At 41.7% G+C, this 27,776-nt stretch overlaps 1 protein-coding gene across 38 annotated transcripts in view; it reads right to left on the bottom strand.

Annotated features, from left to right (window-relative positions):
* Positions 1-27,776, bottom strand: part of adgrl2a (adhesion G protein-coupled receptor L2a) — a 147,461-nt gene that overhangs the window by 15,748 nt on the left and 103,937 nt on the right. For 35 of the 38 annotated variants that reach the window (XM_061779038.1, XM_061779073.1, XM_061779072.1 and 32 more), the window contains 11 exons: positions 15,161-15,460; positions 14,639-14,742; positions 14,156-14,341; positions 13,070-13,108; positions 10,827-11,010; positions 10,064-10,186; positions 9,755-9,954; positions 8,946-9,119; positions 7,999-8,205; positions 7,204-7,424; positions 5,909-5,975 (listed from right to left, as the gene is read on the bottom strand). In XM_061779038.1, coding sequence (XP_061635022.1) covers positions 5,909-5,975; positions 7,204-7,424; positions 7,999-8,205; positions 8,946-9,119; positions 9,755-9,954; positions 10,064-10,186; positions 10,827-11,010; positions 13,070-13,108; positions 14,156-14,341; positions 14,639-14,742; positions 15,161-15,460 — 1,805 coding nt within the window. The remainder of the gene's footprint in view (positions 1-5,908; positions 5,976-7,203; positions 7,425-7,998; positions 8,206-8,945; positions 9,120-9,754; positions 9,955-10,063; positions 10,187-10,826; positions 11,011-13,069; positions 13,109-14,155; positions 14,342-14,638; positions 14,743-15,160; positions 15,461-27,776) is intronic. The other 3 variants (XM_061779040.1, XM_061779075.1, XM_061779074.1) reach the window with 1 other exon arrangement.

Raw genomic sequence — 27,776 nt, 5'->3', positions numbered from 1 at the left:
TAGCCAGACTTCGAAACAGAACGTTTAACTGCTGGGTTATCTCCAGCGTAACAAACTCTGCCAAGAGAAAAATGGAGACACATGCATTACCTGGTGGGAGGGAATGAAATAAATGGCCTTTGTGGGTGCCACTCAGATCATGGCCACTCATTCTTAAAAAGATTTTGTGTGTGTGTTTCTCCTATGAAAAGACTGCCCGTGATCGATATATCACCCCTCCTCATGCAATCAACTCACGGTGTGAAACACAATAATGCAGGCAAAAATGAATACTGGTACTGATTTCTTCTTTTTAGGAAAGTGCAACATCAATAGTTTGTCTTCTTTTTAGAAAATGAAGGATGCAGACCAAAGCAACCATAACACTTTTAACAGGCTGAAATATTATGCTATAAAAACACCAATGGCATTTTTATGTGAGCGTTTAAATGCTGCTGGAAGTTTCATTTACACTGCAAGTAATATCTTGTCCGTGAAAATGTTATTTCCCAACCTGGGACGCACGTTAAATATTTAATTGCTCCTATGGCGGTGAAGTAAGCCAAATTTGTACTCCGGAATGAGTCGGAATGCGCCATACTCTATCACTAACCTACGCTAACACACTTGTTCAGTCATAACGACAATATTTGCATGAAAAACACTTCTAGGACATAGACAAAACAGTCCAATAAAATTATACTAACTGAGTGTGACTTCTTGTACCGTGTGAAGATGTATTCTTATGCCGTCTGTTACCTTGAAATGTTGCATGTTGGTGCCGTTGTAAACCGAGTACCCCCTATAATCTTTCACTACCTGTCCATGACCCATATTATAAGGGTCCAGTTTTGGGTCCTAACCCACCAGTTGGGAATCGATGCTCTAGTTCATGCAAGACGTTATGGGGTCGTTTGGAATGGTGCAAAACACTACTTCCTCAAAATTGTTCTGCATTGTACTTAGACTTATTTTCAATGCAAAAGACAATTAAAAATTTCATGATTAGCTCAGTCCTTTGCCCCTTTTTCGTGTCATTTAAAGAAAGTAAAAAACAGTAAAATACAAACGACAATATATATGTTTGCAGAGGCTATTTTTTTTAAGCCCCCAAAAATCTTTATTCATAATTTGTATGAAAGTGGGTCGTGACTTTGTAACAATATGAAAATGTGAAATACCAGAATATACCAAGATGGCGCCTACCAGTGTGGTCGCCTCGGTAGCGCGCTCTCTAGTATTGTTTTTCTTTTTGTGTTTTTCGTCCGTCTTTGGAGAGCCTTACACGACTCACTTACACAAGGGGAGACCTGCTAACCATCAAGGAGGCTACTCCGGACTTTCTGTCACCAACTTTCGCAAATCCGCTTAGTTTTTTCCTCGAGTTACTCACCGGTGCGGCGTCCGCGGTTTTCGGCACATGGAGACGGAAACGGCGCCACAGAGGGAAGCGTGGCGGCATTCAGGTGAGGATACAGATTGGCGTTCCCGTCGATCCACCTCGCGAATGTACGCTCCCTACCCAACAAAATGGACGAGCTTCATCTTCTGTTAAAGACCAGTAAAGACTTCGGCCGTACCGCCGCCATGTGCTTCACGGAGACCTGGCTTTGCGAAGCTGTACCCGATGGCGCCGTCATGCTTCCCGGCTTCCATACTCATCGAGCGGACCGCGACATGGACTCATCGGGGGAAACAAAGGGCGGCGGGATATGCTTCTATATCAACGAAAAATGGCGTACGGACGTCACAGAGCTCAGCACACACTGCAGCCCGCATTTGGAGTCGCTGTTTTTGAACTGTAAGCCATTCTACTCTACTCATTATTCTCGGGGACTTTAACAAAGCTAAACTCAACAACGAACTCCCTAAATACAAGCAGCACATCGACTGTCCTACCAGGGAAAATAACATTTTAGACCACTGCTACACTACGGTAAAAAACGCATACCGTGCTATACCTCGTGCAGCCCTGGGCTCGTCTGATCACTAATTAATTCACTTAATACCGACGTACAGGCAAGAACTTAAATGCGCGAAGCCTACAGTTAAAACAGTGAAAAAGTGGACCAATGAAGCAAAGATGGAACTTCAGAGCTGCTTCGACTGCATAGACTGGAGTGTCTTTGAAAATTCAGCTGGCAGCCTGGATGAATATACGGACACTGTTACATCCTATATCAGTTTCTGTGAAGATGTGTGTACCAACAAAATCATTTCGCACATTCAACAACAAGCCGTGGTTCACTGCTAAACTTAAGCAGCTTCGCCAAGCTAAGGAGGATGCATATCAGAGCGGGGACAGGGCCCTGTATAATCGAGCTAGAAACCAGCTGACTAAAGAAATTAACATTGCAAAGAGGAACTATGCAGCAAAGTTGGAAAAACAGTTTAGCGCTAACGACTAACGCTAACGCATTCCAATCGCTGACTAATTACAAGCGACGATCCCCCCAAGCTGAGAACAATAGCAGATTTGAAAAGGACCATCCTGTTTCAAACGCTCCACCATTATTCCAGTCCCTAAGAAACCTGCAATCGCGGGCCTAAATGACTACAGGCCTGTCGCTTTGACATCTGTGGTCATGAAGTCCTTTGAATGTCTCGTGCTGGACCACGTCAAGAGTGTCACAGGTCCCCTGCTGGACCCCCAGCAGGTTGCCTACCAAGCGAACAGGTCTGCGGATGATGCAGTCAACATGGGACTGCACTTCATCCTAGAACACCTCAACAGTGCAGGGACCTACGCGAGGATCCTGTTCGTGGACTTCAGCTCAGTGGTCAACACCAACATCCCTGAACTCATTTCATCCGAGCTTCTCCAGCTCAGCGTCTCACCTCCCATCTGCCAGTGGATTTACAGCTTTCTGACGGGCAGGACACAGCAGGTGAGGCCACCTCATCCACACGCAGCATCAGCACTGGGGCGCCCCAAGGTTGTGTCCTCTCTCCGCTGCTCTTCTCTCTCTACACGAACGACTGCACCTCAGCGCACCCGACTGTCAAACTCCTGAGGTTTGCAGATGACACCACTGTCATCGGCCTCATCAAGGACGGTGACGAGTCTGCATATCGACAGGAAGCGGAGCGGCTGGAGCTGTGGTGCGGCCGACACAACCTGGAGCTGAACACGCTCAAGACTGTAGAGATGATTGTGGACTTCAGGAGGCATCCTTCGCCACAGCTGCCCCTCACGTTGTCCAGCTGCCTTGTGTCAACTGTTGAAACCTTCAAGTTCCTGGGAATTACACTCTCTCAGGACCTGAAGTGGACGACCAACATCAACTCCATCCTCAAAAAGGCCCAGCAGAGGATGTAATTCCTGCGGCTTCTTAGAAAGCACGGCCTGCCACCGGAGCTGCTGAGACAGTTCTACACAGCAGTCATCGAATCAGTCCTGTGTTCTTCCATCACAGTCTGGTTTGGTGCTGCTACAAATAAGGACAAACTCCGACTGCAACAGACAATCAAAACTGCTGAAAGGATTGTCGGTACCCCCCTACCCACCATTGAGGACTTGCACGCTGCCAGAACTAAGACAAGAGCGTGCAAAATCCTCTCGGACCCTCCGCACCCCGGTCACCGGCTCTTCCAGCTCTTTCCCTCAGGTAGGCGCTACCGATCAATGCAAACTAGAACTAGCAGACATTCCAACAGCTTCTTCCCTCTTGCGATCAACTTCTTAAACACCTAACCTACAATTTCATTACAACATGCTGGCAATTTTTTGACTTGAGTTTGTTGTCACATTTCTGTGGGGCCAATTATGTATTACTCGTGCACTCACTGTAGTTGTCTCGCCATGCTGCACTATTTGCATATACTGGCCACTCATGCCAGAGTAGCATCTGCTCCATTTGCACACTAATTGAGGAGTATCTGCAACATTTGCACAACCAACATTGTACCAGACTCGTCACTTTAAACCGCATACACTCCTTGAAGTCTCGGCGCCCTTTGCACAATGGTCATTGCACCGGACTATTGCAATATTAGTCATTCGAACTGCTCTAAGTGCTAGAGGACTTTGCATCTTTTTGCACAATTGTCCAAAAAAAAAAAAAAATTTACATGTGCATTACCAGATAACTAGCAACCCTTTACTGTTCAGTGACTGTTTTTTTTTGGTCAATGTCTTTCTGTCTCCAAAGTGTTCTGTAAATTGACTGTCTGTTGTCGTACTAGAGCGGCTCCAACTACCGGAGACAAATTCCTTGTGTGTTTTTGGACAGACTTGGCAAATAAAGATTATTCTGATTCTGAAAAGAGTTGCGAACCACTGGTTTAGGTGCAGACGTTAGCCACAACAACTGTTTTCTCTCATTTTCTTCTTTTCATGAGTCGCTTCTGCTCTCCTTCATTGACAAGGACAAAGCCAATTTGTCGAGAAACCCGAGGTCACTGGTGGTGCAGGCAAACCTTGCTCCTGCATACTCCCTCGAGATCAGCACAGTACTTTGTCTTTTTGTGTCATTTGTTGCACCGAATCTGAGGAGAGAGTCCTGCAAAACCTCATTCCTGTCACACATTAGCTAAGCTCCAATACATTAGCGACTTGCAGGGGTCATGATTCTATCGCCGCGGTCATCCCCGGCGGGATCCTGATCAACATTTTCACTGCATACACATTTTTCATGCAAATCATTACGGAGGCAATATACGATTGGAAAACAATGAGAGTCCAATTTAGAGAAGAAAAACATGCTCCTGTGTGGCAGTGTAGAAGGCTTGCTGAGGTCCGTTGTGCAATTATACATTTTCACTTTTGTCCTGAGAGCAATCCAAACCAGTGACAAAATTGGGAAAATGTAAAAATTGTTGAAAGGTGTGTAACCCACTGACTTCAACTGACACAGTCTTTAAATCAGAATTTTTGTACTCTGCAGAATTTTTTTTCAGTTCATACTGAACTGATTTCCACCCACAAATGTAGTAATGGCACAAGTATCAAAGCATTTTTCCAACTAACAGAGGTTCAGAGTCAGAAATTCAGTTTTACTTTTTGCTGCTTTGTTTTAATATGGGAGGAATAACACTTCAGGAAAGATGTTTTTCTGTGCATACACAGGCAAAAAGCTGTTCAGTATCTCTGCTTTCAAAGCACCTTGTGGTCTACCAGGGATTTGCTAGGATTTGACATGGATGCCCCCTTCCCTTCTCTCACTGCAGCAGATTTTCATTGTCAGTTTAATATTCAACAAGAGGTCACTGGCGTCTGGAGATACAGCACCAACCGCGTTGCTGGATAATGAACACAGTGCTGAACAAATGTAACCCATCTGCCCGGCAAAGCAGAGAGAAGTTTGCAGAGCTTCCTCGTCTCTCTAAGTGTGCATGAGGGTAAGCTAAAACATGGTCTGGTAAGCAGGGATGATATATATTTTTCTTTTTCTTTTTTTAAACACAGGGGCGGTAACGCACGCTCTGGTCTGGAGCGGGAGATAATAATGTCATGACCAGTAAATAACTGTAGGACTCAATGGGACATATGCTATATGTCCTTCACCTCTAACGGTCCTTGACCAAACAGAGCTGTGGCTTTCACTGATGCTGTCATCTGCTATTTACAATTGACACAATACAAAAGGAGGCTGATGCAGAGGAGGAACACAGCAGCTATAAAATTCATTTTACTTGAATGCACGCATCATAGCACTTCACTGTAAAACAACAGCTTGCATCTGTAGCCCTCTTGGTGCTGTACTGTGTAAAGGTACAGACACACTATCAGATCCTGATCTGTGTCAGCTGCTGAGAGATTGTCGGATGACTCAAGAAATTACTTTGGCAAAAGGCGGTTTGGAGCATAGAAAAATCCTGCTGATTCTTTTTCTCACTTGCACCTTAATCTCTTTCCCTGCATCTCCTTCATCTCGCTCCCTCACTCTGTCAGCCTCACTCTTCAGAGAAAATACAACTTAAAGCTTACCACGATGATAAAGGTGACGGGTCCTATGAAGCTCCAGATGAAATGATTATCCACACTGAGCCAACACCTGAGAGAAGGAAAGACATAAAATACACACTTCAGTTTGGGAAACATGATTTGTTGTCTATTTGACTACATTTACTTATACTCATTTAGTAAAAGAACAATCAATTATTCAATTAATAGTATTTTTGAAAATATAGTTTTTTTTGTGGGAGTTGGAAAGGTGTCATGAGCCATCCTGCATTTCTGCTGTTGGAGCCTGGGTGGCGCTTTTCTTCCTTTCGCTCTCTCTCTCTCCCCTCCCCTCTCTTTTTCCAGCACCTTCCTCGGCCGCGCACCTGTCACCAATCAGCCCTCGTTACCACCTGCATTTAAGACTGCCTGATGCCGGAAAACCTTGCCAGAGTATTACAGCTACTCCAGCGGTACAACGGCTCCCCAGTCTCCACGTAAGCTACTCAATTCTTCGTCTCCTTTCTGACCTCCGTGTCTCTCCTTGTCCTCAGTGTTACCTCCGTATTCGTCGCCAAGCCAGCCGCCTGCCTTCGTCACCGCCTGCCAAGCATTCCCTGCCTCCACAACCCGTCAGCGCACCCCAAGGACCATCTACATTTCCCTTTTTCAATAAACTGTTCATCACAACTTCTCAGCCTCTGCCTGCTCTTGGGTCCAGTCTCCATCCGTTCATGATAAAAGTTTTTTTTCCCGAATAGTTCTGAAGTCATCTTGCCATGTCAGTGTTGACCTGAGAAGAATAACACTGTCCAAAGAAGTTGTCATAGTGTGACTTCAGGTTGTTGATGGAAATGCAATCAGCTAATCGAATAACTGATTATTATGCCGATCTCTAGCATTGTGTTCCTGCTTCTCATCCTTAGGCTGATACATTAAACGATTTCTCATCAATATTTACTTTAAAAGCTCCTTTCATAGATTGACCGTTTGTGCGGAACAAAGGGAAGACCCTAAGTAGCCCCACTTCATAGTCTTAGTAACGATGTGGTCATTAATTTACGTAAAAAGCTTTTTCTGCAAAGGCCATTTACAAACAAGAGGTCACAGGAGGGTCTTTTAGCAGAAAGGCATTAATGTAGCCACACCCTCCCTGTTCGAACCACAGTGTTGAGTCCGTCAGACACTTTCAAATTGCATGAAAAATTGAACAGTTGCACATCCTAGCTGACAGGAACTCAAATAGTTTGATGGTGCCCATGGGGGATTTGCATTAAGTGGAGGTAGAAACAGAGTGTGCATTTCTGTTCCAATAAAATAAGCCAAAATCATTTTCTTACGCTTTTTCTGTCCCATAGCTCCTGTAGTCGATCGCTGCAGACACCCCGACCACAATGGCAGGAAAGAGGTAACCAGACACATAGTAGTACTTTTTCCGTGAGTATTCACTTTCAAAGACTTCCACAAGCATGAGGTATAGCTGGACTCCCTCCAAACACATCCAGGAGAAGGATGCCAAGAAGAAAAAGTGGAGGATCCCCGCAATGATGGCACAGCCAATCTGAGTGAGAACAATGACCAAAATTCAAAAAGTGATGTGCAATTTATTGGAAAATAATAAACCATAGAGTGTAATCTCTTTTAGATTAAAGCATACACAACAAATGAGTGAAAACTGAAGCTTAAGTGAATATTGCTAGCTTTGCATCAGCAAGAAAAAAATCTTTTAATGAAGCTAAATTTAGTCCAAAAGTGAGATTTTAAATAAAAAAAAACAACCAAACAAATAAAAAAAATGAACGTTTTATTACCCGGCAACATATGGTGAAAAGTACAGGAGGTGACAAAGTTAAACATTACATAAGGCAAGTACAACCACAAAGACGTTAAATTGGGAGGGAAAAAAAACATCTGCCAAGTCGTGGCCACGGCTTCTTAGTAATCTATATTAATGGTGCTGTCGTGCTCATGTCATGTCAGGGACAAGCAGAGAGGCTTTGGAACAAACAACACTTAACGTCTCATCCATTTAATTCTGAAGAGTCTTTTGCCTTGTTTTGGGGGGTTCTGAGGCGATAACGTGAGAGCAAATGAATGCAAAGTAAATCATTAGAGTACAAACGCTCCCCTCTTACCCTGGGCTCTGTCATATCGATACCAATTAGGAATATTAACTCAGCGAGGAAGAGATTAATGCAGAGATTCTTGTGGATGGTGTTGCGATCGCTCTGTAGGCCTCGGAAGAAGCAGAAGGTGAAGATGCTCATGCTTAGACACACGAGCGACACCACGATGCCCACGCGGGTGATGACAGTCAACAGCAGCTCATGTGGTCTGTTGACCTGAGAGAAAGATGTATTTATAACAAATGAACACATACGATTGTAAGTTGCAAATAACACCAACATTTGACGTTTTCTTCCAAAATATTACTGTTAAAAAACATAAAACACCTTTATATAAGCCTCACACATATGGTCCAGTTTCACATTAGAGGTGCTATTTTCATCAAAGGTTTTGGCCTCTGCGTCAGACCAAAGCCTGCCTATTGTTAAAACGTTCACAATAATACAATATTTGCAGGACACTTTTGCACTGAAAGCAGCAAATGGTCGCTGTTATTATTTCTGCTCTTATTATATGTTATTATTAATAATTAATGATATTCATCAATGTGAAGACTGCTGATGGTAATGACTGACACTGATTATGGTAATTATCAACAATGATTTAAGAAGGTAGAAAACATAAATATATGCAACACTATTTCTATAGCTCTCTTCAAGTATTTACATTTTCAAATATTCACTTCCACAACATTCCTATGAAATCACAATGTCCCGTCACTGGTGAGGTATTTTTAAAACAGGCCTGTGGGCTACTTATGTTGGTGACCCCTGATCTATAAGATTCTTGCTTTGGGAAAGAATATTAATCTTTGAAAGCTTGAAGATGATCGACTGACAAATGCCAGAATGCCTAAAAGAATTACTACAAATCTCAACAACGAGTAAAAACAATGTGGTGATTCAAGGAACAACTTGAAACATGTTGAATATTGCAGGACGTAAGCATCACATACCGAGATTTTGCGGTGGGCCATGAGGATGGCAAAGTTAGTGAGGTGGCTGCAGGAGCAGGAGGTGTGTGTTTTATTGGACTCAAGGAGCTTGCAGCCTTGCGTAGACCAGTGGCCCATCATACTCCTCTCGGAATAATTCCAGAAGGAGCAATTGGAGTTGAAGTAGTGCTCCATCTGCAAGATAACAAGAGATATGCTAAAGCGTTCCAATAATTGACTGCCTGAAATTGAAGTAGATGAACAAAACAAAGGCCATTTACCCCCTGCTCGTACAAAGTATTTTTCCGCACTGATACGGATGAGGATTTCTCACTTCACAGCTCTTATGAAGCAATTCATATGTTGTATCTCATTTAGCACATGCTTACCAAATCAAGCGAAGCATTCTTGGATATATGAGGCTTTAATAACAGTGAACCGTAATTGTTTGACGCCATGTCTTTGGAATTGCACAATTTCTCTGATAAAGAATGGGGCCCTGCGTAGCCCTCTGGGAACTGAGTGACAACTTTAAAAGAAGAGAGATAATTGGTGCTCCGGTAATTTCATTCTAGATCGTACAGCTAATCTAGGAGTTAATTTCCCCCAACAATAAAATAAAATCGCTATCATTTATATCCCAATGTTGATTAAAGAATTACTTTTCATTAAGAATTCACTTAGGTTCTAAGGACTGCTTTAATTTGATGTTCAATGAATTAAATAAACTACAGACTGACCGTGCCAGACATTTAGAATTCAAATGTTTTTTTCTGTCTGCTGTGGATCTAGTGTCTAGATGTATTTTTATTTATTTATTTTTTACTCACGTCTATGTGCTCCAGTGTAAAAACCACCGGGTCATTAATGAAGACTCGGCTGGATTCTTTGTTGATTGACGCAGCAATGATGTCAGAGTTGACGGACACGTTGCGTCCATAAGCGTCGTTGGCCATCTGAATGGTGGAGTTTTCTGTACTGAGGAACTGGCCTAGGTTCTTGTAAAGAACAAACACCAGCTTAGCAACTCCTGCATGGACAAAATCACAAGAGGATGAATGGCGTCTTGCAATGATACGCTGTGATTTCAGTTCTTTCTTAGCAAACACATTTGACCATTTTTCCCTTAAGGAGCTCACCATTGCGACTGTTGAGCTTGACGGTATTGGCCGAAAGCTGGATGGAGATTCCCCCCTTGATGGGTTGTGGGAATTTAAAATCCTGCACCTGACCATCTGTGCTGAGCACGTAGACGTCCAGGACTGCCGGAGGAGGAGTTAGAAGAGGTCCGTGAATGGAAACAAAGAGGATGTCAGTCATAAAAGCACATGTTTAATTGGGTACATGACTATAAGTCTAGACAAGAATATGGAGATTGATGCCAGGGCTTTCTTTTAAAGACCCACGATCATATTACCCCAGCACAATATAAACATTCATCAAAACGGAATCAATTCCTCTTTATAAAAATCTTTCTTTAATGAAGCAATGCAAAATAACACAAACAAAACAGGCATATGCGTACGTTTTAATTGCTAACGAGAATGAGGGGATTAGGAGGAGGCTGTGAATAAAATATATACCCCGCAGCAGGCTAATGCTCACATCAATGTATCGAGTTACAAGGTCTTTACACATTCATTTATAAACCAAGCATCCACAATCAGAGAATCCAGCCTCTTTAATGGTCTGATATTCATCATTTTGTCAGTAAGTGACTCTTTTAAACTAATATGTGCTGTTTTTCTGTACCCTCCAGGTCGAGGCCCTTTTCATGAAAACAAAGTCCTTATTTCATGCAGCCGTCTTGTTTTCCTATTACAAGTAATTTCCTCAATGAAATTACATCAGCCAGGCTTGCGTCAATCGAGAGTGGCTGTCAGTTTGCTGTTTCCAACTCACTTATATTGTTTGCAGGAACTTTGACGATGGCGGGCTCCATCAGGTTGTCGGCAAGGACGAAGGCGCCTTCCTCCAAGGTGTCTAGTAACATGGTGGCAGCGTGGGTTTGCTCTGTGCTGTTCATGTCTTGCCAGGACTTTAAAGCCTCAGGTCGGAGTAGGTTGTCTACTGTATCCACAATGGCCTGTGTCAAACCATAGAAGAAAGTGAAAAACAAAGCTAAATGCATACAGTATTTTGGGAAAAATGAACATATTCACACATGAGAAACGAGCATGCAGACAATGACGAACAAAAAGCTGAGTGAAAATATCACATTAAAGATCATAACATGATCAGAAAATCGATAACACATTTAACAGCTCTTAAGGATTGTAAGCATGATGTTACAAGATTGTCATGATGAAAAAGAGTTGCAAGCTAAAACTGTGGACTACAATTGCAGGCGGATTCGGTTTCTTTTTCAATGACGTCATCAGGGCACCCACTTTTGGTCAAAGACTACACTGTGGGTCTGGTCCCATAATGGGATATTAATTCGAAAGCATGATGACATTTCACTTACTAAAAGCCTTCTTCAATTAAATACATGTAATTGGAATTGGAAAAGTTCCCTTGTTTATTAGAAAAGTCTTCTTGCTGTGAACTTGTGCCAATTGTCTTATACTTAAATACATGTGAATCCAACATGATATTACAGCTGTAATCAAGTATGGTTTTGTAGACCTATCTCTGCTTCACTTTTTTTGCTGAACTAAACCTCTGAACATGCATTTACTTTAGCTTTCTGCAGGAAATAGCCAGATCAATACGTCTAATCAGGTAATCAATGCCAGAGACAGGTGGTGTAATAAAGGATGCAGTGCGTGGAAAGGCCAGCGAAAGTGAAGTGTGTGCATCAAATATGGCAGGTATCAGATAAAGCTGAGTCATCAATCTTCATGCCAGATCTTTCATAGCGCGGTCAGTATGTTTTAGAAGACTATATTAACAAATATATTTGGAAACTCGTCCTCATATATAATATGATCAATCATGGGTTGGGCTAGTCCCCATGATTGTTAATTCTTCATCTTACTAAGAAAATTGGATGCTACCAACTTTTATGGCAACAGCATGGGCAAGGTCTTTTTATGTCAACTGTGCCCCACTGCACAAAATGAAGTCCATAAATGCCTCCTTCAATGGGTTTAATGTGGAAGAACTGAGTTAAGCGTCCTGACCTAAACATCATCAAACACCTTTAGCCCTCACAAATGTTCTTTGAGATAAATTGACAAAAATCTCCAGAGATACCCAAAGATTCTTCCCAGAAGAGTGGAAGTTGTTAGAGTTGCATAGGGAGGAGCGACACTTCCTATGTGCGTAATGATTATGTGTCCTAATACTCTCAACTAAAATATGACGGAACATATTTGGATGGATTAGTCCCTTCATCGTGCATTTAGTCCTTCCTTTTATATAAGTGTGGCTTGTGACTTGACTTTGCTCAGTCTGTTTTCATACTGTCCCAAAAGACAGATCTGCATGAAGGAAGGTGTTGACTTTGGTGGCAGGTGGAGGACGCTGATGTCTCTGGTGGAAGAGGGTTATATTTGGACAAAACACTGTGATGCATAAAGACAACCTGACAGCATTCAGGGGAAAAAAAGAAGGACTGGCCTAAGTAACCCTATTAACCTGGTGGAACAAATTGCAACAATTTACAGAAAACAATTAGTCCTATGACCTCAAACCTGTTATTGTGAAACAAGAGTGGGAGAGTTTTGACTTTGCAGATGATAAAAAGTCAGGCGATGGTGGTCCTTGAAAAGAAATAAGTATGAATAAAGTGGGATTATTATTATTATTTTTGGGGGGAAATTTCAGAATGAACCCTGAAGAAATTAATAAGGAAGCAAAACAAGTGGGAAATAATGACAGTATAAAGGAGTCTGCGTTTTATGACTCCAGACTGCACTCTTGGGTCATAATCTAAATTAAGACATTGAACAGGAAACATTTATGATACAGTGCCAAGTTTTTAAATGTAGATGATTATATCGTTTACATTTGACTTGAATGTGGTTTTGTGTATGGAAGTGCAGTAACGTAAAAGGGACACAGGAAGAGTGAGTACATATCAGGACAAAAAAATAAAAAAGGGTCATGCTGCAGAATGCGAGCTGGTCATATAGCACAGCCATAGAGCAGGGGACGGCAGCAAGCATGGGGTTTAGGGGGCAAGAGCATCGCTCCAGTACCTTCATGTACGCCCTGCATGTCCTTTCTCGTTTTTGAAGCTTTTTTTGTTTTAATTAAACAAGAAAAAGAAGAGATAAGACAGAGAAAGACAGATGATTTGAAGTCTAAGTAAGCCTGACAGAATGGATGTACAAACTATCTCATGATTGACTGGTACATTCTTACCTGAAGGTCAATGAATAATAAGGTATTTGGATGACGTTCATGATCATTGCATGAATTGTATACCTCTGCTATGCATGTTGCCAAGTTATTTAGTTTTTTTTTTCTTTTAATTTTTGATGTTGAAAAGAAAGGAGGCGGTAAATTGACTCACATATAAATAGATGGATTATTAAGCACTCTGAAATATAGGAGAGCCTCAGAAACCCTCTATATGTGGAACGTCAAACACGGAAAACAGGTTAGCAGATTTCCTATGTATGCAGCGATAACAAGCATAATTGCGGGTTGATGACATGATGGTTTGAAGCCGAACTTGCAAAAATGTTGTTTTCTTTATGGATGATGTCTTCATTTATTTATACAAATATTATATGATATATGTAAACATGAACAAAGACATCAGATATTACCATCTTAGGTAGCTCTTGGAGAAATCTTGCCTAAAAGAAAATACATTGTCTCCTGCTATAGGGTTCCGATATTTACCCGTGCCGGGAGGAAGTGCTTTGACCTGTTTTGCTGAATGCACAAGTTGGTCATGCATATGCCATTGTATATATAGAGATAGACCAAAATTCTGAGGTTGAAATATGCCTAACAAATTTGCACAAATGCTTGGACGTCAAACCACCATCATGCATCATGCGCAGGATCAACATGTCGCGCGGAAGTTTGGTAGGCTGTGGGTTTTTTTTCTCCTTTTTGTTTTTGTGACACCACCGCTGAATAGTAGCGATAATGGAGAGGCATACTGTAATAATGAGCATAGAACCAGCAACGCAATTTAATCAACATAGGCAAGTGGGAAACACATTTTGTGATATGGGAAAATTATTTTGAAGCACAAACAAATCAACTGGCAATACATTCCAGACTTTTAACTCTATGCTAATTTGCAGTTTTTTAACGGGCATTGTTACCTTGTTGAAGCTCCGTCCTGCAGAGTCCTTCTCACTCGGCCGGAGCTCCTGCAGCTGAGCATCCAGGATGTCCACCAGCTGCTCCATAAGGCGCACTGAGGAGCTGACATCCCCTGCGTAGATGGGGCCTTTCGTGTGCTTTGCTAACTCGTTAGCCAAGTTTGCTGCATTTTCACCACTGCGGATCTGCAGGGGGGAGAATTAATCATGTTTGCAAGGGAGCATGGAGACAGATTTGCTACTAACTGCCTTGTTTCTTACAACAAGTTACAAATAAGAGTGCAAATAGTGAATTTTACTCTGTGGTAACTTAAAATCCACACGGCACACTGCTGTTCTACAAATGTGAGTGTCAAAATATTAACCACTATAAAAACTAATCCTTATTTCTAACATGTGTTTTATTTATTTTTTTATTTTAGGTAACACAGTCCAATAGGGGAAAAAAAACAACAACAAAAAAAACCAGAAGCTCACGCTCACCTTCTGGGCTACCTGGTTGACCCAGTGGGAGGTACAGTTGCTGAGATCGGGGCCCTTAGGGTGCCAGGCCCCAGTGGAAAGGACACATAAATAAGATGCTGTGCCTGTAAGGGAAAACAAGAACAAAAGCTCATTCAAGCAAACCAGTTTTGTTCGTGTAACACGTTGTGTCTGTTTTTTCTGGAAAGTGGTTAACATTTTTCTGTCCTAATTAGCCATGTGGCCTAACACAATTTCACATCCAATCCGATGAGAGTATATGACACTATGCTGAGTTCAGGGACCAAACAGCTGAGCCTGTAACAGAGCCGTTACAGATTGCTTAATTATGTTTGGACACGACAACGGCAAAAGGCACTCTATTAGAAACGGTCTTCACTGACTCCCTACCCTACCATTAGGCCTCCACACAGAAAGAGATCAGGGCACATTGGCATTACTGACACATTTAACAAACTTGGCTGTTCTCTCGAGGGGCACAACATGTCGGCAAGCCCATGAGATGAGATGGGCCCTGTTTACCTCGCGTTCCCTTGGGACAAGGTCGCTCCACCAGCATGCCCCGCTGGGTCTGAGGCCACATGATGTCTCTTCGCTCGGTGGCATCACAGAAGCGCTCGGGCAAGGGGAATGACTCCAGGGGTGGAGGTGAAGTAGTCTGCAGAATCACAGGAGGGGGCCTGGCTGCTCCCTTGCTGCCCTCCTTGGGCCCTGTTGTGGTGGTAGTGTTGTTGGCCACACCCCGGCGTACTGTGGTTGTTGTTGTGGTGGTTGTAGTTCTCAGAGGCTGGGGGGACACGGTGGCCTGAGATAAAGGTGGAGCTGCAGACAAGACAAGATAGGATTATATTTAAGGGTGTGACCACACACAATTACGTGCATGCCCATCAAATGATTTTGTTACTAGATCGTATCGAAAGGCGTCTCCTGAATACCTTGTATCTGCATACTTATGGGTATTTGACATACTATGAGTAAGGAGACTGTGCTCATGTGAAATTTAGAAAGCAGTAACAAAAAATGGTCCACCATTGAAATTTTGTTTGTAAAGTACCCATGTATTCAGAGATGGAACATAAAACAAGTATGTCTGTCTTATGTTTGTTTTACTACCATTTTTACACAATATTGACACAAATACAGTGCCATTGCATTTTAGGTTTTGATTGTCTACACGGGATCTAAAATGTTGTTGTCTTGTACACGGATGACCCAAACCAACACGTTGTTTTTAATTTTTAGTTCAGTTGAAAACTTTCGAAGTGCAGAAGAAAAAAAGTATGATTTCTCATGAATTATCAAACGGAAGAAAACATGTTATGATCTGCGGGTGTACTTTAAGGTCAGCTCATTAGTGTGACACCCCCATGGTCCTTAATGTGGAATATATATAGCGGTAAAACTTTAGCAGTTAGTCAATGCTGGACCTTGTGGTGGGCAGATGCCCTCGTGTACTTAATGGCTACCCCCATAAGTAACATTTCCCAAATTTTTTCCTTTTCCTCGACATGTTCAACACTAATGCTTATACATCCAAGTATCCTGTTGTGTAAATTGCAGCTAAGTGCTTTGTTCAACAAGCGTATTTGCCTTCCCGTTGACGATGGCTTATCCACGGCACTCAGTCTGCAGTGAACAAGACAATAATTATAGTAACATCCTCCTGGCTGGCAATCATTTCTGCCTGGGAGATTTTGAGGGATGGATGATTAAATTTCACCAGAGCGACACAAAAACCTGTGTGTTGCCGGGCGACCTCAACATCCATTTTGCAGTCGCCCTTTCCTGCAACTCTAGCTCTGATAACGCAGGTGTGCAGTAACTCATGCAACGCCCCAAGCAAAAACAATATGTTTCAGTCCCAGGAAAGCAGAAACTAGTACACTCCTTACATTGAACATGAGATACTAAGAAGAAACGTGTAATACACTAGGGTGGTACAAAGTGACGAGAAAGACATGGTCTGGGCATGTTTCAATTGTGTAGTCAGGGCAATCATGTTTAAATAATACTTTCAATTTTATATCTATAGATAGAGCTTGTCAGTTATAACCTGGGGTACTTTTTTATTATTTAATTTTTACAAAATTTTTTGGGCAGTTGGCACTGGCAACCAAGGTAATGCACATTATTGCCACCAATGCCATCACCCTTCCACACTGTTGTTTGTTTGTCACAAGTTATATTGAGTCCATCATCAAAAAAATACCTCTGCCTAAACTTAAAAATGAGATTGTGAGATCAGGTGATGTTTCTGTAGAGCAAAATTAATAACTTAAATAGCATTACTTGGTCATGTTGAAATTTTAGGTATTGCTAACATATAACCAAAGTAATAAGTGTTTTGCACATAATAAAGCTGACAAAAACTGATTGTAATTGGAGGGGAACAAAGGATACTCTCATCACATGCAAGTGAACTACATGACATAAATCTCAAGGTATTTGCTGGTAGGATAAAAAATGGGCATCTTTTATCAATGGCAGAGGCTCTAATTGGGATGCAATGTGTATGGCAAATCTAATCGCATTTGAGTACTTTGATTTCCTCCATTAGGCTGCCTGTAGAGCATGCGGCGAGAGGCACTGCTACGGCGTGCCAGCCAAGCCCGACGGCTCGAAGCGGCGCAACCCCCGTAGTGAAAACATTGATAAAACAAGCTGACAGCGAGTCAGCGAATGGAGGAGGGGGTCGGCGGCACAGGACAAGAGAAGCTGGGGGGGGGAAGAAAAGTGGGGGAGGGGAGTGCACGTCGAAACGATGACAAGAAAATTCAGAGCGAATGCAGTACGGTTGCAGACAAAGAACGCAGCTTCTGTCTTTGGGTGGAATAGGCAGAGAGACAGGAACACCCCTGTATCTATTCTTCTCCATTGGATAATATGAATGACTGATAGCATCCCCCCGACTCACCCCCCTCCCCAACCTCTACCCACAAGCCCTAATGTGTGAACCAGCCTTTGAGGTGAGTTGAACCTTGTGGCGCATTAAGCCCTGTTGACCTGAGGAAATCGTCAACGCACCTACATTGGTTGACATAAGCTAGATGTCCGCTCTAACCTCAGTCTCCCGCCATGCATCCCCAAGCAACATCTTTTTACTCAAAACAGAGAAATTGTTTGCTGTACAGCCTGTCAAAGCGCTCAAGGAGACAACCTGTGCTTAGCATTCGTTGTCTACTGGTATTTACACCTGGATGTCAGAAATGTCTGCCTCAATGTCCTGTAGTTTTTCACAACTCATCCAGATAAAATAGCAGAGAAATTACACCTTTTTCAAAATCTGGACTGCCTTTTAAAAAACAGGTCCCTTCATGGGTGTCTCATTTCTAAAGTGTACAAGACGATAAGGATAAGATCTCTGGTCTCCATGGGTGGGGAATCTAGACAGAAATAATGAAACTCAAGCCGCAGTTTGGCAGCATGATTTAAGATAACGGGCTTGCTATTCCAGTCAGTAAATCAACGTGGCGTTCGCTGTAATCCAAGTACATTCTTCTGGCACGTCAATTTACAACTATATCTTGTCAACATCGCTCATTTAACAGGGCCGCTTGTCAAGGCTTACCGGGGTGTTTGGCCATGTACTCTGGTTACTTCTCAGCCGAAGTCATTCACTTTTTACCCCACATTTACACGTTTTTTTTTTTTTTACTTATTATTGGCAGTGAACATATAATGGACTGTTATTAAGACTAGATATTGGCTGTGTTTACCACAGGACTACCTAAAGAGTTCCATTTCTCATCCCATTCTCACAGTATACAGTAGGACAGTGTCACGCCTACATTCTTTTAACGTTGTTGTTTACTGTATTTATTGTGGCCCTTTTACAGCAAAGTATAAGCATAAAACTTTTGGTACCATTCAAACGGTGAAACCGACACGCAGCACTCTGATTGGTTGCAAGAATGTAAACAGGAATAAGTTTTGATCTACGGGCTAGTACACACCGCATTTATCAACAAGTTAACCTTTGTTGTTACTGTAATAGGGCAAATATGTGGCGTAGTAGGATACACAGATGTGTTGCAATCAGACGGTATAACAACCACAAATACAAAACTGAAGAGGTGTTTATTAAGTCGACAATCTAATCCGTACCTGTAGCTATGCGACCTTTACGTCAAATATGGTCAAACTGATTTGTTAGCCAGATTGCGATCTATTTGTGAAACCATATCAAAACCACCTAAAAGAGGTGCGTTGCTTGATCGGTGTGCACCTGAAAATATCAGCGTGTGAAATCCAGGCTCCGAAATTAACACTCGCCAAGCTCCAAATGCGACTAAATTATTTGTTTGAAGAGTGCATCTCAGAGGGCTACTCGCCATGTGAATGTTTGTAATCACGTACAAAAACATACACGCGCCAATCATAGCAGCACGGGTCCTGGAGCCAGTAATATTGGAGCAGGGCTCAATCTAACATGATGGGAATGATCGTGACAACAGGCAATCAGAGATGTCCTTTTCCGGTTCCACTTTCGTTTGCAAGTTGCAGAAGTAAACAGAAAGCCCTCCTTCTTGGCTGGCTCACCCCGAGCGTGAGGTCGAGACCCCGGTCCAGCCGTCTACCCCTCCCCGCCCCAGCGACGCTAGTTGTTGCGTGGTGCCGTCTCCAAAGCAACGTGGAGCAATGCTATTATAATGTGTAAGGTATGTCGGTACCCTCAAGAACAGACAACACTGTGTTTATTCATTTGAAGAAGTACCAGTGATTATGTGAAAAGCAAAACAAAAAAACAAAAACAAAAAAACAATAGAAGTCAGTACAGCCTGTCACTCTCTGTTGCTAGCACAAGTAGCATTATCAGTTAGCCAGTGTTAGCGGTGAGGCGACCAACAACAACAATCAATCCTGTAATCATTATTCGGGTGGTTTGTAAAATGGCAAAACTAGTTAATCTGTATGTGTTATTAAAGATGATGCACATTTGAAAGTATCAATAACGTTAACAGGGTATGTCGCGTCATAACTGGAGAATGATACAATTACAATTCAAGGTATCTTCATTAGCCCCAAGGGGGCACTTTGTTTATTTTGTAACTCAGGACTTTGAACTAGTGTTATATTTTTCTACATTTGCTGCACTGTTGAGTGAAAAGTGTTCCTATATTTTTCTTTATGTATTTTATTTGCTTAGTAAGTATGCTAATATCATGTTGCGGTTATTGTTTTAATTATTGACTTTAACAAAAGGCATTAATAAGATGTTGAGCTAGTCCAGCTTGGCGGCACGGTGGTCGACTGGTTAGCACATCTGCCTCACAATTCTGAGGACCTGAGTTCAAATCCGGCCTCGTCTGTATGGAGTTTGCATGTTCTCCCCGTGCCTGCCTGGGTTTTCTCCGGGGACTCCGGTTTCCTCCCACATCCCAAAAACCTGCATGGTAGGTTAATTGAAGGCTCTAAATTGCCCGTCGGTGTGAATGTGAGTGCGAATGATTGTTTGTTTATATGTGCCCTGCAATTGGCTGGCGACTGGTTCAGGGTGTACACCGCCTCTCGCCCAAAGATAGCTGGGATAGGCTCCAGCACGCCCGCGACCCTAGTCAAGATAAGCGATACGGAAAATGAATGAATGAATGTATACTCTAGCTTCTTTAGTTTTCAGTATAGATGCTTTAAAACTGGCTATTTTAAAATGTTTAAAAACTATATACAAAAATAATAATCACGATTAGACGATATATATATATTGGCAGATCGCCCAGCCCTACAACAAACACATTAAACAGTACAAGCTAAAAACATTCAGAAAATCTCATAATATAACAATCAGCACAGCAGTTTTACTAAGCAAAATCCAAAGTCTTTAAACCCACACACAGGAGCAGCGTAACTTAATCTTCCTGCAGCATAATAGTTAATACATCGGTTGCAGTAACCAATGTCGATTTATCGGTGATACGCTATAATAGGCCTGATTAATCGGCCCGGCAATTTATCATTCAGGCTCTACTATGTAAACCAATATACTACTATATATACTACTAATACTATATATACTACTACTGCACTGTACGGTTTCAAAATGTTACCTTAGAAACCTTAAATGTGAAATTAAGCTATGTACGCATCTACCATAAAGATATTTTGTGTTCTCAATATAACCTTGGTTGGGTGAGTCATCGGAACATTCTCTGAATCTGTCATGCAATAAGGCTAAGTGATTATGAATTTCACCACAGAAAACCGGACCACTCTGAGGTGTGAGGACAAGGGAACCAAGACAAGGCTTGTCTGTCCTAACTAAGCCTCGTTGCATGAACTGATGAAGCCTGCTCGGATGAGGGGCATAAAATCTTCTGAGACAACAAGAACAGTCCAGTTGCGATCAATTCAATGCTCTGAGAAAGAAAATAACCCTAGGATATGAAGTGTCTACATTGATGAAAAAAATAATGAAATCAGCATTAGTTGAACTGCTAAAGCATTCCATTTGGGAGGTTTATAATGACGACAAATCCACTTTCCTACATGAGAAATAGGCTAATATGAATGCAGGGTCTATTGTCCAGAGAAATTCATGCATAAACAATGCAGCCACTCTGACCATTGCTGTTCATGTACACAGACTCCGCTCACTGCTGGCAGTCTGTAATCCAGCCAGCTCGCAACACAATAATCGTATTACCTTTATGTCATAGCCGGGTTTAATTTAATCCAATAAAGGCTGTGAGGAATTAACCCAAAGGTATTAAAATACCCTCTTTTTCACAGAGATGTCTAAATTGACAAATTTAAGTAGAGCTGCTGTTGGCCATGAGTCTGGTAGCACATGACTGAATACCAGCTTTCATTCCTCTTTTGGGCTGTGTGGTGTAAGCAGGCCAGGATCCTTATTATGTCTGTGCTGCACTCAGCTCAAGGGAACCTTCAATTAGCTGTCACAAAGCGTGAGTGCATGTAACGACATCCTCCAAAGGCATGCTAATATTCAGAACAGACTTTATTCATAACCTCTTTCTGTAATTAAACACCAACACATTGTTTCACTGGAGTGTACAATCTTGGTGGTTGTGTTATTATTGGGGTTAAAGGTCTACAACTGACAACAGACAATGAGACGGGAACCCAGGAGGGGAAAGGAAGGAGAGCAACTTGGGTTGCCTCAACATAAGAGCTACAGAGTGCGCACACACACAAACCTTAGATGAGACATCACCTGGGCACAGTCAACATAAGAGCTCCAGAGTGCGCACACACACGCGCACACAGACACACACACGAACCTCAGATGAGACATCACCAGGGCACAGTCAACCTAGGGTAACAAATGAAAACTGACAGCATGTGTGTCTTATATATTATGCGTAATGGCTCCCCTTTCAATCGACAATGTGTGGTTGGTCCAGACTCTTAAATCTTAGGTTAAGGGGCTGCAGTAGCTCTTCTGGGAGGATTTGGGCTTTTTAACCAGAGGGCCACGATACGAGTCCCGCTGTGAACAAATGTAAAATGGAAACTACAGTAGTTGTTGGAGAGATGCGAGTCTGCTTCTTTAAGCAAGGCATCGACCACCACCCCACCCCGCAGCTCAGGATGTGCAGCACTGTTTGCGCACCCCGTGCCTACATGTGTTCTCTGTGTGTTGTACAACACAAATATACAGCAGATTGTGAGTTGAATTTACCCTTAGAGGGATTATAATGAATATATTTTTTTAATATAATAGTAAATTAAAACTCAGTGTCTAAATCAAATTAAGTTTGTTCTAGGATGGACGGACACCATGTTAAACATAATCCATCAAATTTTAGTGCGTGCTGTTATACATATCTAAATATGTAATTACATGTAATACCGTATGTAAAAATAGCTTCCTTTTTTACCAAAAAGGTTTAAAATTGCACTAATGTACATGTTCATTGTACATAAATGTAAGCTTGTATATGACTACATAGTTGTTTTTTTTCTACCTCTGTCATAGACTGCTTCAAACGAAGAATGAGTTCTGAGCGATATGGCCCCAAATTCATATGATATGAAGTATATATATCATAGTATATACATTAGACACAGTATATATAAATGGAACAAGTGTTTCTGAATAGGTTATTTAAATGTAAAATTAAACTATTTCCTGCTAAAAGGTGCAGAAAGTATGATAGAAAAAAAAAAATGCTTCTTTTTCATTAAAATTATTTTTCTCTTATGTAATAAAATACATTTAACTAATTAAAAACAAATAAACTGTAGTCTGTTTGAAAAATTTAATTGATTAAAAAAACAAATACATAATGTAATTTTGAGACAGATCGTTGCATAGAACTCAAAACTCAGAACTTCATGGTACAAAATAGAGCAAACAAACACAAATAACAGCTGATATTATAAATATTTAATATACTAATTTAGTTTTGACCATATAAGAGCCTTGTCCTGGCTGACGTACGTGGTAACCAATTCATTTCCGGTTTTGGGGACCATGCTTGTTCAGTGTATAGCTGTTCGCTGTTCTAGTATTTTCTCTCTTGACACTTTAATTTACCTGCTAATTTGCTGTTCATAGTTGGTTGCTCTCCGCTGTTTTGCGGTTGTAGTCAGAGTTCTATTGAAAGTGCTACTCAACATTTCATGTTAGCATATTATGGATCCTCTGTATTCCCTTGTTATCTCATCTTGCTCGGTGTGTTGCATATTTAGCTACTCCTCCTCCACTTTTTGTGATCACGGTAAATGTCAGATTTGCCGCCATGGAGGCAAGGATTAGTCACTTAGAGGAGATGATCCGCACCGTGGAAGGGTAGTGTTCAGGCACGCCTGCTAGCAAGTGCAGCTCATACCTGGTGCGGACTTTGAACAAGTTAGCTTATGCCCCTTTTCCATTGTAGTGGTTCTACCCCCAGCCATCCTTTTGGTCGCTTCTCCATTACACTTTTTCGAGGCCGAGCGGTGACCCGCACCGCTTTTCAGAACCTCTCCCAACCTGGTTCTAAAACACAGGCTGAGGACTGCCACACACCGAATGACGACTCGTAATGGAAACACGGCATTAGAGCGTAGCATTCCACCCAGTTTGCAAGCAGCTGGGAGAGGAGGGAGGATGGGTGACTGTGCGACGTGGATGCGCCGTTTTGTTTTTACTAGCTCAGAGCTGATTGGTGAGTTTGGTGGGATACTATAGTTGACACACAGATTCTAGGTCAGGTAGGAGGGCTGCAAAAAAAAAACAAAAAAAAAAACTGCAGCTTTGGCAATCACACGATCGCGTTGTCTGAAATAGCAATTTCAATCAGAAAACGATAAATTGTTCTGCCCTAATTATTACCATTGACTAATCGATTATTTTGCCAATGTATAGTCCATATGGATATATTTGGACTTTCCCCATCTCACAAGCAGAATAATCTGTTTTGAAAAAAGATATTCCATATAAATAAAAAAGTGAAAGCTTGTGATTATTGCACATTATTTTAGACTATATTTTAGTACTGTTTGTTCTCTGCTGTCAGATTTGAACTCATATACTTATCAGAGCCAGCAAATCCCTAAAATCAAGGAAAATGTAAAAATACATCCCAAAAGAGAGTTTAGGGCTCAGTAGGATAATCCTAATCTTAAACCAATCCATTTTGAAACTACGGTCAAATAGTGTTTTGTTTGCAGCACGTTTGCCATGTTTGTGGTGTGTGTTATGACAGGACATGCTGTTTTCGAAGTGCAGCAGCGTTTTATTTGTATTATTACACAGCCTAACCCAGCACACATTTCTCGACTAAATTCTCATAAAAAGACGTAGCACGGCGTAATCTCCAGATGATTTCAAGCAAGGAAGCTTAGAGGCTTTACCTCCTTGTTCCTATTTTGTGGGAGATTTACCAGACTTTTTGTACGCTCTTGGGTGGTAATAACCTCCTGATGGGGGAGGAATTGGTAAAGTTAAAAGTGAATGGAATTCCAAATATGACTAGCGTGCTGGTGCCTTTGGAGAGAAGCCACACTTGGTCTTTATGAAAGTACAAAGACTCGAGATGGATGATAAATAAATAACAAATTAGGTTTGAGGTGATGAAGAGTGAAAAAAAGTGTAAACGATTTCATCTCTGTTACTCCTATAGCCACCCTCACAACATGCATTCAGTTAGTCCTCTCAAAATACCCTGCACCTATGTTCTTGACTACGAAGCAGTGCTATGATTCAAATGTTTGTGATGCATTCTGATATCTGCCAATAATAGTGATAATGCCCAAAGGAAGTTGGATTACATGTCTTTCACTCTCTGTTGTATTTATGAGTGTGAGGCGGGAAAACTGCATTTGATTGCTTGCATATCAGCAGTAAATATGAGGAAAGTGAAGCAAAAAACAAAATCTAATAATTTCCCATGAGCCATATCCATTGGAGCTGGGGCACAATATCTACTGTATGTTCACATCTCATGGAACATAACCTAATAGCTAATTTATGTCAGTTATTGTTGTATTGCTGTTTCCCACACATCAAATGTGAATTTATGTGAAGACTCATACAAAGGAACACACTCACACTATTGCACAGTAATCTACACTTTGACAGCAAAATATAAAGAACAGACGTAGCAGCTGGCAGACTCCAGCTTGCCCCCCCGCAGCTTTTTTCTGTACTGTATGTGCCTCAAATTTCATGTATAAACTCTAAATGTGCCGAGCAGACTGATATTTAATGCTGTGCAGACAAGAGGGTGTCTATTTCAGGGATGACTGTCCACACCAGCTCACATGCTGATGCACACATGGCGGACATGCAAATTTTGCAATAAGAAAAGACATGCATAGGCGCAGCTCAGGAAAAAGACCAAACAATAATAAGGCCCATGTGAGTAAATCCCTTCAAATGCGTGTATCAGGGAGTGACGCGGGACCAATGTAAAGTCTGAGTTGAAATTACTTTAATAGGCCTTGTTTCACAGTCCGACTGTAATCAAACAAAATTGAGACTGTGGATACTGTTGGCCATAAAGTTCAGTAAAACTATAAACATACTCTCTACTCTCATTCATGTACAACAACTCTTTGAAAGTGTAAATCTTAACCCCAGGTTTATTTCATTCAGTCTCACAGTTTTTAGCATTCGTAACCATGTTTTGCAACTTCAGAATTTGAGAAACTATCTCGAGGTGTTTTTGTATAAATATGTGGTATACCAGGAGAGGGTTGGGCAAATGATAAATGGCCTTTATGTCTAATGATGTTTAATGGAAGAAACATGATGTCCTCACCTCACGTACTGAACATATGCTAAACCCAACAGACACTAGGTTGTTCTCCCATAGCATAAAATCACAGACTTGTGTGTGTAAATCCCTAATGTGGGATTTCATCGCTTCAGTTAACTTCACCTGAATATCGTAACTTAACGTGACGACTTACGATGTCAGGAGTCAAAGTATGACACAGGGTAAAAAAAGCTCCATGGGAGGAAAAACAAGTGGCAGCCCGGCAATAAAGAAGTTGACCTTCACACAGTCATCCCTTTACGTTGCTAGCTTCTTCACAGTTCCAGCTATCTCAAATAAGCTGAGATGAAATTCTACCCATCATGTGACGTGTACAGACCAGGTGGCAACTTAGAGGGCTTCAACAAGTCTAATGCTCTTGGTCACGTAGTGGGTTTAGACAGTGTAGATCTGATGACATATGTGCATTTCAAAATGTTTATTGACGCACGCACACACACAAGAATGCAAATGCACACATGCACGCACACACGCCTTTGTACTGTTAGGAAGACAATGGTAACCACTCAACCACTCTACTGTACTCCTCAACCCTCAACTCCTCAACCCTCAAAACTGTTTTTAATATTTTCAGGATGGTGAAAACAAGCTAAGGATGACTAGTGTTGACACATTTGGATGGAAAACTGATTGATAGGAACATGGGACTTCCATAGCACAGTCACTTCCCATGAGAAAAGGCAAGTTCAGCATAAGGCTTAAAACCTAAAGCAAAATATCAGCAGTTTCAGTGCAATAATGTATTGCAGTTGGAATTAAAAAAAAAAGTCCTCTCTGTAAAATTCTACAACTTGTTAATAAATATTTTTAAATGTCTAAACTAGACATGCGTGACGGCCGTCTGTACGGTTTCCCAAAGGCATTGCTAAGGATTTACTTAAATCCTGTCATTTAGTCTGCAGTGCTCATTTGGTATGATTTGAACAGTTTGACGAAGGCTTTAGATTTGACTTCAGGAAGAACGCCAGAAAAAACACATTAAATGACGAATGTGTGTACTTGTGCACTCTTGGAAGGAGGCAAACAGTGTCACAAATTGTAGTACAGTCAGAGTCCAGTTCCTTAAAAGGGCCAGCTACACTAATGTACTGTTTTTATCCTTTTTTTTTCTTTTTCCAAAGCCAAGAAAGTACACATTCACATTTCTGGCTGCAATAGCATCACAGGGCAGAACAGCAGTACCTTTTAAGATAGCAGCCCAATGAAAAGTCCCTGTGCACCCTCAGGGAATTGGGGCTTTAATAGGTAATGTAAGGTATTCTAGAGGGAAAAAGAGAAAAGACCAAAGCAGAACCTGCAATAGAGGGAGTCAAAGGGGAGTCAATAAGATGTGGTGGCTGAGATTATGACAGGACTGAGAAACAAAACCAAAAAGGGGGATTTTACACATCAGTACTCACTCGTTTTTCACTTGTGTGTCTACTTGGGCAGCTGACAGGAAGCAGGGGAGGGAAAAAGATGGTGGGGGTGTTGTCAAGGCAAACAATCAAATTGGTTGTTTTAAACGCATTCTAATGCTTGCTTGCTGCTGCACAGTTGAGCGAGGAGGCAACAACTGACATTTCAGCCAAACACCTCAGGTGGCTGTGAAAGCTTGATGATGAAAGTCTCTTATGTCTCTGTTTTTCCTGCATTCCCTCTAAATATTTCCATGTGAAGTTTGAACTCCATGTAAGCGCCAGCACAGACAATCGCAGCGGTACTTATGAGAAAGCTTTAAATTTAACAAATGCTAAAAGGCACTCTCTCTCTGGGGTGAACGCATGTCTGTGCATCGGTAACGCCAGAACATTTGTGCACTGTTAAGCACTTCCATTACACACTGCGCAGGGTATTCTTTGGCCTACATGTGGAGCCCTGTAAAGCAATTGGCGAAGTACATGTGTGAGCAGCACGTTACCATTTGAAACATT

Source organism: Phyllopteryx taeniolatus, chromosome 7 (genome assembly GCF_024500385.1).
Source record: "Phyllopteryx taeniolatus isolate TA_2022b chromosome 7, UOR_Ptae_1.2, whole genome shotgun sequence".
NCBI classification, from domain to species: Eukaryota; Metazoa; Chordata; class Actinopteri; order Syngnathiformes; family Syngnathidae; genus Phyllopteryx; species Phyllopteryx taeniolatus.
Note: the sequence above shows the minus strand (reverse complement) of the source record. Positions and strands in the feature narration are given on the sequence as shown.